The sequence below is a fragment of the Apteryx mantelli genome, chromosome 3 (genome assembly GCF_036417845.1).
Source record: "Apteryx mantelli isolate bAptMan1 chromosome 3, bAptMan1.hap1, whole genome shotgun sequence".
Lineage (NCBI taxonomy): Eukaryota > Metazoa > Chordata > Aves > Apterygiformes > Apterygidae > Apteryx > Apteryx mantelli.
In genome coordinates this window covers 136291239-136308236 of record NC_089980.1, presented here as the reverse complement: position 1 = coordinate 136308236, position 16998 = coordinate 136291239, and the positions used below count along the sequence as shown (strand labels likewise).

The 16998-nt window shown below is 52.7% G+C and overlaps 1 protein-coding gene across 1 annotated transcript; it reads left to right on the top strand.

The window, feature by feature from the left end:
• Window positions 1-599: 599 nt before the first annotated feature.
• FDFT1 (farnesyl-diphosphate farnesyltransferase 1) lies at window positions 600-16892 on the top strand. Its single transcript, XM_067294418.1, has 8 exons — window positions 600-726; window positions 1835-1932; window positions 6749-6932; window positions 9908-10036; window positions 10991-11182; window positions 12261-12437; window positions 12717-12869; window positions 14971-16892. The coding sequence occupies exons 1-8, from the start codon at window positions 625-627 to the stop codon at window positions 15190-15192; spliced, it is 1257 nt and encodes a 418-aa protein (XP_067150519.1). The 5' UTR covers window positions 600-624; the 3' UTR covers window positions 15193-16892.
• The last annotated feature ends 106 nt before the right edge of the window (window positions 16893-16998 follow it).

The following is a 16998-nucleotide window of genomic DNA, read 5'->3' as shown; positions in this document are numbered from 1 at the left end:
TGGTGGTTGGGGGGATGGGATGTGAAATGGTGGTTTGGGGGGGGTGCAAAATGGCAGTTGGGGGTCTCTGAGGTGTGTGGTGTCACTGCGGGACTGTGTGGAGAGGGGCAGGTGGCGGGTTTAGACAGGGGGCAGTGAGTGGGGGCCGTGCTAGGGGGCGGGTCTGTGTGAAGTGGAGGTGTTGGAGCTGTGAGGGGGGAGCTGCGGTGCGGGCCGGGGCCGGGGGGGCCATGACAGCCCTGGCGTCGCGCCGGTGCCCCTTGCCTCCCCGCTCCGCGGCCCCTTTAAGAAAGCCGGCGCCTCGCGTGTTGTGGTGGGCGCCGTCGCCCAGTCAGCGCCGGCCGGCTGCCGTCGCACCAGCCGTGCCGCCGCCCCATTGGCTGGCGTTCTCCTGGTGCGAGGACACGCCGCCCAATAGGCGCCGCCGTCGGCCCACCGGGCCATGGGCTGAGCGGGCCGATTGGCGGAGCGGCGCAGGGGGCGGGGCGGGCTCTGGCCGTGCCCCCCCCCGGTTCATTAAGCTGCCGGGCAACGGAAGGGGGGCGGTGGCACGCGGGGGGTCGGCGCGCGTGGCGGCGGCGGGTGCGCGCGTGGCGGGAGCGGGCGCGGGAGCAGCGCGGCCCCATGGAGCTGCTGAAGAAATGGCTGGGCCACCCCGAGGACATCTACCACCTGCTGCGGTTCAAGATGGGCGGCTACCGCGCCGTGATGCCGCGGCTCGACCCGGTGAGCGGGAAGCGCCCCCCACGCGCGCACACCGTTTTTTTCGTGTTGTTTTTTTGCTCCCTTCTCCGTGGGGTGATGCTCGGTGCTGTCGCCACGCCCGGCTTGGCGGCGGGTGTCACCGCCGTGCGCGGGGGATGCGGCGCTGCGCGAGCCCCAGTGCACCGCGCGTGCACCGCGCGTGCACCGCCCGGCCCCAGTGTCTTGCACGGGCTGCGGGTTTTGCGTGCACCGCCCGGGCTCGGTGCATTGCACGGGCAGAGTGCATCGCACAGGCTGGGCACTGAACATGCGCCGCACGGCCCCGGTGTATCGCCCGGGCTCCGGGCTCTGCCCGCACCGCCCGGGCTCGGTGCATCGCATGGGGTCGGTGCACGGTACGGGTTTACCACTGTCCATGCACACCTGGACTCGGTGCATCGCCCGGGCTCGGCGCTGGCCATGCACCGCCTGTTCCCGGTGCATCGCACAGGCTCTGGGCTCTGCCTGCACCGCCCAGGCTCGGGGCTGTCCATGCACCGCCCGGGCCCGGTGCATCGCCCGGACTCCGGGCTTTGCCTGCACTGCCTGGCTCCTGTGCATCGTCCGGGCTCCGGGCTCTGCCTGCACCGTCCGGGCCCGGTGCATCGCCCGGGCTCGGCGCTGTCCATGCACCGCCGGGGCCCGGTGCATCGCACAGACTCCGGGCTTTGCTTGCACCGCCCGGGCTCGGCGCTCTGCCCGGGCCGCGGCCGCGCAGGGGAGAGCGGGCGGGCGGGCGGGCGGGCGCCGAGCGGGTTAAGGGGGCGGGCGGCGGGCGGGGGGGCGGAGCGCGCGGGGCCCCCACCACCGCCGCGGCGGCCCCATGGCGGCCAGCACCAAAGCGGCGTCGCTGCTGAAGCGCACGCTGGCGCTGTCGCCGCCGCGGGGCCCCCCCGGGCGGTGCGGTGGCGGCGGCGGGGGCGGCGGCGCGGGGGGGGCCTCGGCGCGCGGCGCGGGGGCGCTGGGGCGGCTGCGGGGCGGCGGGCGCGGGGCGCGGGGCGGTGCCGGTGCCGGTGCCGCCCCCCCCGCGCCGCCGCCGCCGCCCGCCGCCCGCCTCCAGCCGCCGCCGCGCGCCGCGCTCTGCCCGCAGGACTCGCTGGCACCCGGCCTCCGCGCCTGCTACCGCTACCTCAACCAGACCAGCCGGAGCTTCGCCGCCGTCATCCAGGCGCTCGACGGCGAGCTGCGGTGAGCGGGGCCGCGCGGGCAGCGGGGGGGCCGCGCCGGGCCGGGCGGGAGGGAGGGGTGGATGCAGCCCCCGCCCCAATGCAGCGGGGCGCGGGGTGGTCGATGCAGCCCCCGCCCCAATGCAGCAGGGCATGGGGTGGTCAGTGCAACCCCCGCCCCAATGCAGCAGGGCATGGGGTGGTCAGTGCAACCCCCCACCCTGTGCAGCAGGACGTGGGGTGGTCAGTGCAACCCCCGCCCCAATGCAGCAGGGCATGGGGTGGTCAGTGCAACCCCCCACCCTGTGCAGCAGGACGTGGGGTGGTCGGTGCAACCCCCACCCCAATGCAGCGGGGCACGGGGTGGTCAGTGCAACACCCACCCCAGTGCAGCAGGGCATGGGGTGGTCAGTGCAACCCCCACCCCAGTGCAGCGGGGCGCGGGGTGGTCAGTGCAACCCCCGCCCCAATGCAGCGGGGCACGGGGTGGTCAGTGCAACCCCCACCTCAATGCAGCGGGGCACGGGGTGGTCAGTGCAACCCCCACCTCAATGCAGCGGGGCACGGGGTGGTCAGTGCAACCCCCACCTCAATGCAGCGGGGCACGGGGTGGTCAGTGCAACCCCCACCTCAATGCAGCGGGGCATGGGGTGGTCAGTGCAACCCCCCACCCTGTGCAGCAGGACGTGGGGTGGTCGGTGCAACCCCCACCCCAATGCAGCGGGGCACAGGGTGGTCAGTGCAACCCCCACCCCAATGCAGCGGGGCACAGGGTACTGAGCTGGGCTGGCCGGAGGAGGTCGATGCAGCCCCCACCCCATGCAGCAGGACGTGGGGTGGTCAATGTAGCCCCCACCCTCTGCAGCAGGACTCGGGGTGGTTGTTGCAACCCCTACTCCGTGCAGCGGGACATGGGGGAATCCTGGGGTGGGGCTGGCTGGGGGTGGTCACTGCAACCCCCACCCCGTGCAGCAGGGCACGGGGTACCGGGCTGGGTGGGCCAGGGTGGTCAATGCAACCCCAACTCCATGCAGCAGGACGTGGAGTGGTCAGTGCAACCCCCATCCCATGCAGCAGGACGTGGGGTGCTCAATGCAAACCCACCCCACGCAGCAGAACACGGGACATCCTGGGCTGAGCTGGCTGGGGGGAGCTGGTTAATGGAAGCCCCGCAGGCGCCAGGCGCTGGTGTCCTCGGCCAGGAGACGGTTAAAGGCAGCGCCTGCCTGCGTGCTGTTTGTGACACCCTGGGAATGCTGCGCTGGCAGCGCCGGGATTTGAGCTGCCCTTTGGGTGTCTGGCTGGCCAAAAGGGACGGGGCGGAGGGAGGTGAAAACGCGGGGCTGACCGAACGTCTGGGATCCGCCTGAAAGGCCCGTTTGTGAGCGGCTGCCTCAAAAACCTGCGTTTTTGTCTGGGCGGTCCTCTGGCGTTTGCCACATGGTGATTTTGAGGTATTTGACAAATCATACAAACCAGCTCAGGAAATTCTTCAGACGCTAATAGTAACAGAGGATGCATAATAAGCTCGCCCGAGGTCTGGTGCATATACAGACACATACATAGGGTTTTTTTATATTTGCTTACATTCATACTGAAATTACTGATTTCAATATGCAGATCTTTCTCTAGTTAATCCCAACCCCAGTAATAGTTATGACTAAGGATTCCTGTAAGTTTGACTAGACATTTCTAAAACACTTTCTGACTCCACTGACGAGTCAGATTTGTGCAGTTCCAAATGCCAGCTTGGACGCTGGGTTATCCGTTGGGTTTGTGAGTTGGACCGTGTCCTGTAGTTCTCATCTAACATTTGTGAAATGATTGTTTGCAGCCTGTTTTATGGGAAAAGCGAAGAAATTCAGTGGCTTGGCCGGGGTTGCATGGAATAGTATGAGTGGGGCCAAGAACTGAACTTTCTTCCTTGCTTAATATTCCTGTGAATATTAGCTAGTGTAGAGACTAACAAAAAATATCAATCAGTAAAGTATGCTGAAACCTGTTAGCAATGTCTGCATGTGGTGTGCTTGACTTGATCTTGCTGTGGTTTTCTTCCTTGTCTCTTTTCTTTTCACTCCTTAACTCAGATGGTGCCAGCTTCCTACCTTCAGGCCATGGAAGCTTCTAACTGGCATCCTAAAAAAACTATTGCCAGATCTTTGCAACTTACGGCTGCACAGGGATTGCTGCTGAATTACAGCCAGCTCTGTAGTGCATCAAAATAAGTTCATTTTCAAAGCAAAATAACTCTGCTGAAGAGTTTAGGGACAGAAGAGGGAAATGCAAAATAGGCCGAATGCGATTTATGGCGTTTGAGCATGGCTGGAACAGCAAGGTTGCCGAAAAAATTAATTCTTAAGGATCACATCAGAGGAGTGCTTCCGCTGATGTCGTAAGGGGGGTTCAACTGAACACCCCACTTCTAGGTCTTTGTGATAGGCTATGTGTTAAAATGAAATGATGCAAAACAGCTGCTGAATCCTTCATGCATGCAAGGCTAGTGTCCCCTGCCTCTTGGTGCGGCTCTTGCGCTGCAATTTCATTTGGAACTTCTTTGGGGTGAAACCTTGTTTAGAGGATGAGGAAATGTGAATCTCTTGCTTACGGGTGAGGAGAGTCCCTGGTTCTCATCCCTGCTCCCAGGAGAGTTTCTGAAGGGAAAACAGAGCTGCTGGACCAGCGCTTGGACCCAAGAGTCCCTAGGCTAGGGCATTGCAAGCTGTGCTAGAAGTGAATGCTTTGCCCACCGGATATCTGCATGAAGGGGAAGCGATTCCAGCGTCTCCTCTTGCTAAACAAAACGATGCAGATGTTTTCTGGCGCGGACCCTGCTGCCTTGTTGGTTTGATCGACCCCCCGGATGCCCATGGGACTGGAGCCCAGTATCAAGAGGCTTAGACCGTGGTGCCTCTGCATCCCTGGGAAGCTCGCCATGAAACTGGGAGCTCTGTACAGAGCACACTCACTGTCTTTTGGGTTTTGGTTTTTTTTTTTGATCATACCTTCCATTTGGTCAAATTAACACAGAGCTAAATTCAGTCAGTGACAAAAGCTGGGCCTGCAGATTTAAGGCTTGGAGGTGAAAGAGGGATTAAAGAAATGTTGTAACCGCGTTGGGCTCTGGAGTTCTTGCTGGATTTTTCCCTTGGGTATGGTATAGATGTGCGTAGGTGTTTCCGAGATGGTATTTTCAGCTTGTCCTCTGCCTTTCTTGGTTACTGCCGGTGGAAGTTAGCGTGGGACCTTCTAAAAAGGTGTAGGAGTCCTGGGCGCTTGTAACAAGTTGGATGAATGTTTGCAGCCTGGTTGAAATGGAAAAACTCTGTCTTGCGGAGAAACAGGAAGGCGGGAGGGAACTGCTGGTGAGCACTTGGATGCGTGGCGATAGGGAAGTTTGCCCCAGACAGCTTCCAGAGAAACCCTGGCTGTTATTCCTGAATGAAGACTTGCTTTACCGTTGTCCCCTTATTTTTCTTTTTCTGCCTAGTAGAGTTTAGCTCACGCTCTTAGATTGTACTTTACTAAATACCCTTTAATTAAAAGGAAAAGTTACATTTAACAGTGATGGTTCTAAGAGCCAGTTAGCTTTTCCCTGGCTGCTTAATCATTCCCTGCATGTCATCATCCCAGGAGACCAGCGCTTTCGCCTAATAATTAGGGCTCAAGCAGTACAAACCAGTTACGATTTGCCAAATAATTAATAAGGGCGACATCTCTTTGAAGTATCACTGTGCTCATTAAGAGCTAGGGGATTCTGTGTATAAATCCTGGAGTCAGAGCCAGTATTTGTCAAAATCAAGAGTTTTTTGCTTCAGCTGCAGGACTCTGGAAGCTGGGTGGACAAGGAGGGAGTGATAGGACTTCTCCAGCCAGGCTGGGTGGGTTTCCGCAGTGGTGCTTAAACACGTGGGCTGGGGTATGCCGGGATCTTGGCTCCTGTATTTTGCTGCAAGGAGATAGGAGAGAAGCACGGTCTCTTTTGTGCTTCTAGCTGCTTGTCCTAAAATTTCTGCTGCACAGGAAAGGGCCTCCTTGCTCCTCCCCACAAAATAGCCTGAAAGGGTCCTGGGTGCGGAGGGTGGGAAATGGTGGGAATAGTCCACCTGCTTTATTCTCCCCCTGCTTTACTCTGCATTTGCTTTTTCCTGTAAACAGACTTCAGTCTCTATCCCCCTGGGTCCTAGCGAGCGCTGGCTTAGAGACTCGGGTTACGCCTGCAGATTTGGCTCTCGCAGTGCGGTGTGCTGCCCGGAGAGCTCTTACGAGCCTTTTCCTTCCCTGATACGTCTGTTAGAGACCAAAAAGCCGTGCAGTAATTCTCTGTGTGAAGGAAAAATCTGGGGTTCCTAACCCAGGTCTTGCATGCTGCAGCTTTGACAGAGCTCAGCCTGTTATGAGTTTGCGTGGAGGCTTGTAAATCACTCAGACTCACTAAAGGTTCAAGGTGACTGAGCCCACCGTCTGTGATGGAGGAAGGATTGGTCATGAGTCTCCCTTGACACAAGCTGACTTCCAAACCGTAGCATAGACTTTCTGGTTTTAGGAAAAAAAAAAAAAAAAAAGTGGGGGTCAATAAATTTTGGGAAATGGGAAATTACCCATTTCCTTTACGCTCAGTGGCTGAAGTACCGTGGGCTCATAGCGCGTGAAGTGTGTGTGAGTTGTGCTGGTGGTGCATGTTATTTTGTTGTTCCAAAGGCATCAACAACCCGGCAGGGTCTGTGTGTATCACGCTGACCTGGAAATGGCTCTGGCAAAGGCTGCGCGATTAACTCAAGCTGTTTTTCCTGTGTAATCAGTGGTCCTGATTAAGGGATGTTTGTTTCTTCTCCCCGCAGACATGCTGTGTGTATATTCTACCTAGTTCTCCGTGCCCTGGACACCGTAGAGGACGACATGACCATCAGCTTGGACATAAAGGTCCCAATGCTGCACGAGTTCCACTCCTATCTCTATCAACCAGAGTGGAAATACATGGAGAGCAAGGAGAAGGACCGGCAGGTGCTTGAGGACTTCCCAACGGTAAGGCATCCACCTCCTTGCTTCAGGGCTTCCTGAGCCCATTTAGTCCCTGACGACCCAATAACTCTTCAGAAGAAGAAGGAAGCAGGAGAAATGGATGATGGAGCTCATGTGGTTGCTAAATGCTAGGTTTGCTCTGAAGCAAGTTGCAAAACTAGTTGTTGCCAGTCATTGTAACCCATTTTTTTTCCCTAGAAACATCTCTTACTGGCCTTAGTGAAGGAGTGGGAATTGCTGATGTTTGCTTGAGAGTTAGCTAGTACTCCTCTGCATGCCCAAACATGGGAAGCAGAGCAGGAGGTAGTTCATTATCTCTACAGCTAAACAACTGGAATTGAGTGTTTTTCAGCTGTTACGTGGAAGGCAGTGATTTAAAAGAAGAGCCTGTGCATTTTTCTACCCAAGAAGCTCTGTAGCCACTGTGATAGCATCTGAGTTGTATGTGTGGAGGACAAGTCATGTGCAGGTGGGGCAGGATGCACAGCTGGAGTAAACAAACATTGTGCAACTCTGTATATGAGCCAGAGATACCTGACTCCCTGAAAATGCCAACTAGAAATGGCATTTTGCCTCTGCTGCTGGAAGGGTAAATGAGTGTCACATTGCAGAGAATGGTTTATTTTGTTTCCCAACGCTGTAGAGCATGTGTATTTTATGAGTTTGCTATCCTATTACCATAACAGATAGGGAGATGAGAAAAGCTTCTTTGGCATCCGGCCGCAGAGGGAGCAGTGTTTGCAGTGTCCTGCAGACTCTGCTCTTGATTTATAGGAGTCTGGAGCTCCTTTAGTGTAGCATATCAAATAAAAAACTTCTTCCCTGTTCATAACCATACAGGACCCTTCCATTTATCACAGAGAGCCTACCTCTCTGCTAGTGGACTAAACAGTATTAAGATCCTTTCTCTGACCCTTAGGCCAGCTGGTACAGTCTGACCGTGTCCAAACTATTAAACTCTCTTAGCTCCTAGAAGTGGCTGCATCCCAAACTATCCTTGAGAAATGCTTTCTGGCCCATTTTAATCCCTAAACTCTGCCTGGGGAATGTTTGGGTTAGTGCTAGTTGACTTGGGTCAAAAGCACGTCGGGGGCTATACTAACAATGTAGCTGTGTAGGCGATGGAGCCTGTGCTCTGTAATTATTTAATTTACTAGTCTGGAGGTAGCTGTAGGGTTGTGGACCTGTGCTGTACGGGCTGAAGACGGCATGCAGCAGCGCTGGGACAGCACCGCTTGTCCCAGGCGGAAGCTCTGGCTGCTGCTGGGTTTCAGTGAAGGTGGCATGATCAGAATCTTGCTGCTCTGAGATGCAGCATCTTCCAGCACCTCTGAGTTTCTGCAGGTGTACCTTACCCACACAGGGGAAAGCAAGCGGTCTGGCCAGTCATCCTGGAGGAGAATGGTCAAGCTGACAGCCAAAAAAGGAGACGCTGTGACTGAAGACAAGGCTAGGCTCTATCAGGTGGGGTTTCATACGTCTGGTTTTAGTGAAGGCACAGGGACTGACCATTGGTGGACACTGCAGTCTTGCTGTGGCTCGTGTTAATTGAGAACAGCTGTTTTTAAAAAAAATCTATTTAGAGTCAGTATAATTATCATGAGGAGCACTTCATCTTCTGAGGAAGTTCTGTTTTGATCAGCTTTTTGCCATTTTAAATTTAATCCACCCTTACCGAGCTTTCTCTAGTGGGAAGGGGACGGTTATTTAAAAAACAGATGTGTACTGGAAGTCTGATGCTCAGCCTGGGCTACCTGGAGATCAAGGGTTGAGATTTTCCCCCAAACATGCCGTGTTCCAAAAGTGAAGGAATTTGGGAATCTCTGTAATGTGGAGCTGGAATTTCAGAGGCTAGAGTAACACCTGGGCCAGCCAACAGCGGCTGTGTCCTGTCTGGGAGGGGTGTGTGCTGTAGGAGATCGCTGCGTCAGGGGATTCTCAATATACAGTGACAGAGACATGGTAGGTTTGCCAATGGCTTGTTACTTCAGGAGAGCTTTTCTGTTGGAAAGGTATTTAGAGAACTTCATTGTTGTCTCTTGGTTTGTATGTGTTACCAACTCTGACAATCTGAGTTCCCATTCAGATTTGATTTTAATGCTCTTTGGTAGAGATGTATTCACAGACAGTGCTTCTCTGTTTAGTGGATTCAAGCCGTTGAAACTGAAGCAGAGCCAGCGTTCTCGTTTACAGACAGGGAGGCTGAGACACAGGATGAGGACACGCCAGCAGCAATGGATGGAGTTAGGAGTAGAGCCTGGAGCCGCGGTGGTGTTCGTATCTCAGCTGCAGTCCTTCAGATCGCTCCCTTTATCAGACACACACCCTGGACTGGCTGTAGTTACCCACTGATGGAGAAGAGAGTTCAGGAGATGAAGGCACAATGAAACCTGGTGACCAGATGCTCTGCAGTTTTGGGCGCGGGGAGGACACACTTTTTATTTAGTTTGAGGACAACTGAGTCACTGAAGCATGTTACTGGAGATGCAGAAGAAGGATCTTCTGCATCCTCTGTTGCTTGATGCCTTCTCGGTTGCACAGAGGGCGCCTGTGTGCCCTGCAGAGCCAGAGCTGGAAAAGGCTAGGAAGAACAGAGCACCAGAAACCTTTGCTTTCTTTTCCAGGGGTTGGTTTGATGGGGCTCTCTCATAAATGACAAAAAACAACTCTGTGCACCAAGTGTAACTAGTTTTGTCCTGTAACTCCCAGATGATACCAGTCCAAGGCCACAGAGTCTTACCAAAGATACTGCCATGTCTGATCTACTGCCAGAGATGATACTGTTTAGATTCAGAACATAACGAGCCTGTACTTTAAGGGCCTTGAAATTGCTCTCTTTGTGGGAGTTGTCCTAGATCTCTAGCCAGAGCAGGATAAGAGCCTGGTAAACAGTCGTCTTCTGGTCTGTTAATAAATGTTGAGATCTGCTTTTTCTCCTGACAATTGTCTTTGTTTTCTCTCGGTGGTTTGTGCTGTAGATTTCCTCAGAGTTTCGGAACCTGGCAAAGGTGTATCAGGATGTGATTTCAGATATTTGTCACAAGATGGGAGTCGGGATGGCAGAGTTCTTGGAGAAGAAGGTGGACTCTCAGCATGAGTGGGATAAGGTAAGTCAACCTGGACATGAGAGCAGACAGAACATGAATAGTACAGTAGCCTTGTTGAAGCTTGCAGTTTTGCATGTACAACTTCCCTTCCCACCGTGAGCCGTTCCTTAATCTGGGGCAGCTGTGAATGAAGGCAAGTGTGGAAGACTTCACTGGTAGCTCGGCAGCAGGTTGGGTGTTCAATCTTGTCATGGAATAGGCTGGAGAGGGATCAGCGTCATGAATGAAGAAACAGCAGGGAACACCAAGAGACTAGGACTCAGGCAGTTTTGAAGAGTGGGATTGGCTCCAGACTGGGTGGAGATGCCTCCTCCAATAAAGAATTCACATCCAGGAACCTGAAACTTGGTGTTTTTCAGGTCCGTGCTTTCTCTGGGGAAAAGGTGGCAATGCCTAGCAGTTAGGGCATTCCTGTGGGAAGTTGGTTCAGCTGGGTGAGGGAGGCTGTGTGGGCTTGAAAAGGCTTTGAGAGACTGCAGCTGCTGGTCCTGTGGATGACATGATGATCATATGGGTTATTGCTAGGTCCTCTCTTGGCCCTGGAGCTCGTTAAATAAGGATGCAGACGTTCCTGCATTCCTCTGCTTTGCTGGCCCGGCTGCTCATTGAAATGCAGTCGGTCTTCCCTCTCCTCCGTGCGTTTTGATGTCGCCCACTAGCATGTGTTCTGGATGACCTGTCATTTTAGCAGCTGTTCCCCTGTGGGCGATTTGGAAGCTTTTTTGAATTTGGCTGCTGGAAGTGGAGTGCCACTAACGTTGGCAGGGACAAATCCTTGGTGACGTTTGCTGGGCTTGGGAAAGTTGAGACATCGCAAGGAGGACCATGAAAACTTGCAGAAATCACACATTAAATTACACCTGGGTGTTAATTCCATAAAACGTCTGTAGTAAACAGCTGGTTTGTAACTGCTTATTTTACATTGTTTTTCTTTCTCTTCTTGGTGCCTCGCAGTATTGTCACTACGTTGCTGGGCTGGTGGGAATAGGCCTCTCCCGTCTCTTCTCTGCATCAGAGCTAGAAGATCCTATCATTGGACAAGACACAGAGCTGGCAAATTCCATGGGCCTTTTCCTGCAGAAAACCAACATCATTCGTGACTATTTAGAGGATCAGCTGGAGGGAAGGGAATTCTGGCCCAGAGAGGTAAGGGAAAACACTGCTTTTGGACAAGCATTTCTGTTGTGCCTCCTTAGGGAATGCTTGTACTGTGCTAAGAACAGCATATGTGTAAAGACTGAAGATACTGTTGTTGCTCGAATAGTTAGTTGCAACATCCTATTAAGAGAGTTCCTCCTAGAATTTCCTTTGGAAAAAACCCTGACTGTGGGGATTCCACAGCTTTTGTGAGTTTGTTCTTGTTCCTTAGCAGTCTTCGTACTTCTGTCTGAGGTCTCTAATGTATGTAGCTAACCAGCCGTGCTTTCCAAGACACCTGTCTCACAAATGCATTACAGGGCGCATAGCAGAAGGTGCACAGCTACAACTGTAGCCTCTGTCATGTCCCTTAAGTCAAGGTTAACAGGAGAGATTGACTGTCTAGTTTAATTTCATTAAGACTGTACAGCAAAACTCTGTTACATGACAAACGGTAACAGTCCCATGCACCTCCTTGATAATAAGAGTTCTTCAAATGACAGCTAACAAGTTCCACATCTATCTAGAATTATGTAGGTACAGGTGTGGTGATGAGATGATGTCCCCCCACACTTCCAAGAGCTTGTTGGACAGCTTGTTTCCCCTCTATTAAGTTAGTTCTAGGAATGAGGGAGAGTAAGACTGAGTGAGATCTCAAGAGGTTACCTAGTCCATTCCCAAAGACAGGATCAGCTCTGCCTATGTCTGACAAATGCTTGTCCGACTGTTCTGAAAGCCCTACAAGGACAGCAATTCTCTTTCCTTCCGCACATGATGTATTACAGGGCTGACCTGTCTCATAAAATGTTTCCTATGTCCAGCCTGATGCGTGAACTGTCTTTTCTTTGCCCTTCCTAAAGAACATGTGAAGATGAGTTGCTTTCTTTACTGTTTCTGTATATGAAGGCCACTGTCATGTCTCCGGAGACCTTCTTTCCTTCTTTTCTTTAGCCTAATAAGCCCTGATTCTTCAAGGCTTTTGTGGATCTCTGGTTCTTTTTGGTATCCTAGACCTCAAACTGTGCTGTTGTCTGTCTTATGGCATGAATGTACCTTCCAACTTGTGAGTCTTTGTCTGGGTGCTCAGGTTTGGAGCAGATATGCCAAGAAGCTCTCGGATCTTGCCAAACCAGAGAACATTGATATGGCTGTCCAGTGTCTGAATGAGCTGATCACCAACGCTCTCCACCATGTCCCTGATGTTCTCACGTACTTATCTCGCCTGAAAAACCAAAGTGTCTTCAACTTCTGTGCTATCCCTCAAGTAAGTTACTGCTTTCAGGTGGCTTAACGGGATCTCTTCTCCATTGTCTGGAGCCCTGCTGATGAGAGCTTGGGGGAGGGAGTACGTGTTGTGTCAGTATTAGCCTGTTTTATTCTCCTCCTCTTCTGTCTGTCTTTCCTGATGCCTGCTGTTTATGCTGTAGGTGAGATCTTGGCTCCACTCCAGAGCGTTTTGCCATTGATTTCACTAGGACCAAGATTATTCCCTTGGCAAGTTTTTTGCAAAGTAGTGAGGGCTCTTCTTTGTGTTTCTCCTTAGGTGATGGCTATTGCCACTCTGGCTGCCTGCTATAACAACAAGCAGGTGTTCAGGGGTGTGGTGAAGATCCGAAAGGGACAAGCTGTCACTCTAATGATGGATGCCACAAACATACAGGCTGTCAAAGCCATCATGTATCAGTATGTGGAAGAGGTAGGTTGAGTAGTTTGCTTTGAACAACTTCTGGCTGTACACGTTCTTGCTGTGGATTTGGTAGTCCCTTGAAGACCCTTCTCTGCCCTTAGTACCTGTCATTTTGCTTCAGCTGCAATTGCAGAATGTGACTGAAATCAGGAGGTGCTGGATGAAGAACAAGGCCCCTTGGATATGGGAGATTCTGGGATGGGATTTGTCCTTGAATCTGTCAATTCTTAGGTTATGTCTATACTAGTCAGCTCAGTGGTGCTGAAGCACAGTAATCCCTGGCATGGGTTTGGCCTGGAGCAACTAGGTGGTGCTCCAAGACAATTCAGGAGTTAGCACATATCAAGGACCATTGCCAATAGGCAGTTTAGATGTGACTGCCACATTCCAGAGGGCGACTTTGCTAGTGTGAATGTGACCAGATCCTGCTGCTTCACCTTGAGGCAGAGAATGGTCCCAGCTGGTTTGAATTTCCAGTATGGAGGTAGGGCCAGTGCACTCTTATTGAGACTGTGATCTAAGTCCCACTGCAGTCCCCAGCTCTTACTGGATGCATTACTCTTTCTGATGGGGTCTTGAGTTTCTAGGGATGCTGGTGCAACTTCAGCTTTCCTTGACTCTCATGATGAAGCCAATGGTCCCATTGAATAGGTTTAGCATAAAGTAAGACAGGGCACAAAGTTGGCAGGCAGTGACGGCAGTGGGGAAATACAGGAGGACACGTTCAAAAAGCATTCTCTAGGCTGGGCTATGAAGCAGCTGAGCAGCTGCAATCAGCTTTTGGAGGTGGCTCCTTTCAATTCCTGCCACCTAGGAAGAACGAGCATGAGTATGGCATCCCTGTCAGTGCACTGATGTGTTCCCTTGGTGCCTGCGTTAGGAGGCAGTGACTGAGGTCTTACCTTCCTTCTGGTCCAAAACAAGATGAGTCAACTTCTACAGAGCCAGAGTTTCACTGCCTGGACTGAAGCAGACACAGAAAACTGTTCTAGCAATATATTTCTTCTAAGCAAGTTGCATCATACCCTACTGACAGCTCCATAGCAGCAGTCTTTTATTGCTGTGCCCATAGTTGCAGCTAGCAATGCGATGTGCTTTTTGTTTTCTTACATGTATGGCAAAGAGTAGAAGAGGAACAGCTCTTCACAGGCTGTTCAAGCAGTGTGACTGTTGGCTTCAGGGTGCTGTGGATGCTAAAAGTTCACATGCAAAAACAACTGGTGGATGGATTCATGGGAAAAAAAAAATCGGTGAAGGCTGTTAAATGAAAAGACATCACTTCTGTGTCAGACAGACCCCGAGTCATGGGTTATTAGAGCTCCCTTTCTGGGCAAACTGACCCCCATGACGAAGGACAGTGATACTGAGCCCTGAGGAGGACCCTGCCGAGAAGCTCAAACAACTGTTGTTCTCTAAGACAATGGTGTTTCTGGAGGGATGATGCTCAGTAACCGTGGGGATTGTGGGGTTACCTGCTTTTCCTCACATGTCATCTGTTGACATAGAGATCAGGTCAAAGGTGGAGTCACCACAGTGGATCCTAGCAGAGCACTGGTGGGAGATGTTCAACTCCTGTTGTGTGTGTGGGGGGTAGGTTTGCTTTGGGAGGGGTGAGGTTGTCTCCTCTTGTGTAAGCCTCCCCTTAGGCTCATGCAGATGTATTGAAGACCATGCAGTTATCTGATCGAGATGGCTGTCTCCTGGTAATCACACTGATTGCTGGTAATGCTGACATGTCCTCACTGGTTTGGGGTGGATTACAGCACATAAGCCATGAGGATTGCTGGGCAAGAACCACTCATCCCAGCAACGCCAGTTGTGGCTGATAGCCCGGGGGTTGGGCTTGGGGCCGTGTGGTCCATCTTCCATCATGGGCTGCCCTCAAGAGGCTGCCTGGCTTAATGCACTTCTCAAGGGAAATGAGAAACTGCCTTGCTGCATCCGGACATCCCTTTCAGCTGGATCTCGCTTCACATGCAGGTTTCTAGCACTCCATGGGTGAGGTTACTCTTGAGGAGAGAGTGCTCTGAAGCTTCCTCATCCATGTGGTGGTCCCATTCCCCTCCTCAACCTTGGGTCAAAACAGTTGTTTCTCTTTACCTCTCCCCAGATCTACCAGAAGATACCGAGCACGGACCCTTCGTCCAACAAGACGCAGCAGATCATCGCCTCCATCCGCGCCATGAGCTTGCCCAGCGGCCCCATGGCGTCGCGTCACCACTACTCCCCCATCTACTTGTCGTGCGCCATGCTCCTGGCAGCTCTCAGCTGGCAGTACCTGAGCACCGTGTCGAAGGCTGCCGAGGAGTACGTCCAGACGGGCGAGAACTGAGAGCGGGCGGGTGGTGGGAGAGACGTTTGGCGGATGGGCAGCGGAGGGAGGATGCTCTTTGCCCCCTTCCCATGGGGATGGCTGAGCAGTGGGATCCTCGCGGGCCCCTGTGCTGCGAAGAGGATGGGACGCTGGAGCAGGCTGTGCTGGGCTGGAGTCTGGGGTGATGGTGTGGCATTTGCAGACTCTGCTCCTCACCTCTCTTCCTGTCTGGTCGGATGGTTACAAATGCCAATTGGAGTCTTACTGTTTGAGGTTGATTTTTTTTTTTCCTCCTTTCCTGTTGGACAGTTTACCTGAATTTTTGGTTAGGATGGTTTTAAATAGAAACTCCAGTTGCCTCTTTCCTTGCTTGGGATTTGACACACCCTCCCCAGTTCAAAGTGATGTGATGGGATCCTCTTCCCTATCATTGCCCCCGGTGCATGCTCTGCACTGGAAGGACACAGAAGGCTCTGGCATCAGCCAGGAACTTAATACACTTTCTTACACAAGGGAAAGTGGTGACTGTTTTCTGACCCCCCTGGCCTAAGCTGGTTACAGTCCTGCAGCCTGGAAGGGAGCAGAGGCAATCTTTATATTTCTGTTCTTGAGCTGAAGGAGACTGCTAGGCTTGAAACAGAAGAGCTTTTACGTTCAATACCTTGGAGGTGCAATGACTATCCACTTTTTAATGTGCTCCTGGCTGACAGCCAACCTATTCCATCTCCTGCTGTCTGACAAGTGGCACTGCGCAATTGCAAAGCTTTGTATTTTAGCAGCTGTGGAGGTGGTGACATGGAGGAGGCGAAGGGGGCCTACATGGCTCTGAGCTAATAATCCTGTGCCCAGCTCCAGTGCAGCCACATCCCCTTCCCTGTACAGTCTGGGCTCTGCACTGCTCCTTCAGCCCACCCCAGGGCTCAGGCAAGGAGGGAGATGCCACCCTCAGGCAAGGGCCTGCTGCAGCTGAGGCAGAGCACAGCAGGGAGATGCCACCCACACCATCACAGCAGAGCCCGATGCCTCTGCAAAGTGGAGGGATGAGGATTCACACCATGTTGTCCTGCATGGACACAAGAGATGATACTTTTAGGGGCCTTGTGACAGTGGCTGCCCTGAAAACCAGCTGTGGTCACTGTAGGGCTGGGAATGCTGGAGACACCAAGAGGTGCTGGGGCAGGTTCCCTGGCTCGCTTGGCTCCAGCTTGTGATGCTTGGGGTTAGTCTGACACATAAAACTGGAAGAGCCTTCCACTGCTTTTTGAAACAGAGTAGGCTGGTTTTACTTCAAAGAGGCCATAGTCCTTTCAGGAATAGCAGCGGAGGGAAGAGTAAACACTTTAAAGGGAAGTCTTGTTTTTCCTGGGGAGGGTTTTCGTTTTCAGTGTCCTTACTCCCTCCTGCTGCTGCTTTGACTTTGTGTACAGGATAACAGCCTGGGTCCTGATGCGGGATGGAGCACAACCTACCAGGTGAAGTGAGCTGGCCTTTGCAAGGCCGAGTCCCCCACGAGCAGACTGTTACTCAAAGGGAGGGGGATCCTCTACTCCACAAGTACTGGTGTAGATAGTTTTAAGCAGTTGTTCAAAAAAAACAAAAAATAAACAAAAAATAAACAAAAAACACATTGCGGTAGCTCTCTTTGTGCAGCTTCCTGTCTTGTTAAAATTAAAGTCTTCTTTGGAAAAAAGGAAAAAATGCAGCCTTGAGTGTTTTTTTCCCCCCCCCCCCCAGTTGTAATTTCTGTAGTGCTGGTACCCAGCACTGCAGTAGCAGTGACAACTTTGTGTCCCCACTTTCCTGGTTCTTGAGCTGTCAATCTGA

What these genes read in the sequence shown, in the direction of transcription:
- FDFT1 (XM_067294418.1), top strand. Translation starts at nt 625, where the DNA reads ATGGAGCTGCTGAAGAAATGGCTGGGCCACCCCGAGGACATCTACCAC. An exon ending in TGCTTGAGGACTTCCCAACG is followed by an intron (nt 6,933 to 9,907) that starts GTAAGGCATCCA and finishes TTTGTGCTGTAG; the next exon opens with ATTTCCTCAGAGTTTCGGAA. An exon ending in ACTTCTGTGCTATCCCTCAA is followed by an intron (nt 12,438 to 12,716) that starts GTAAGTTACTGC and finishes GTTTCTCCTTAG; the next exon opens with GTGATGGCTATTGCCACTCT.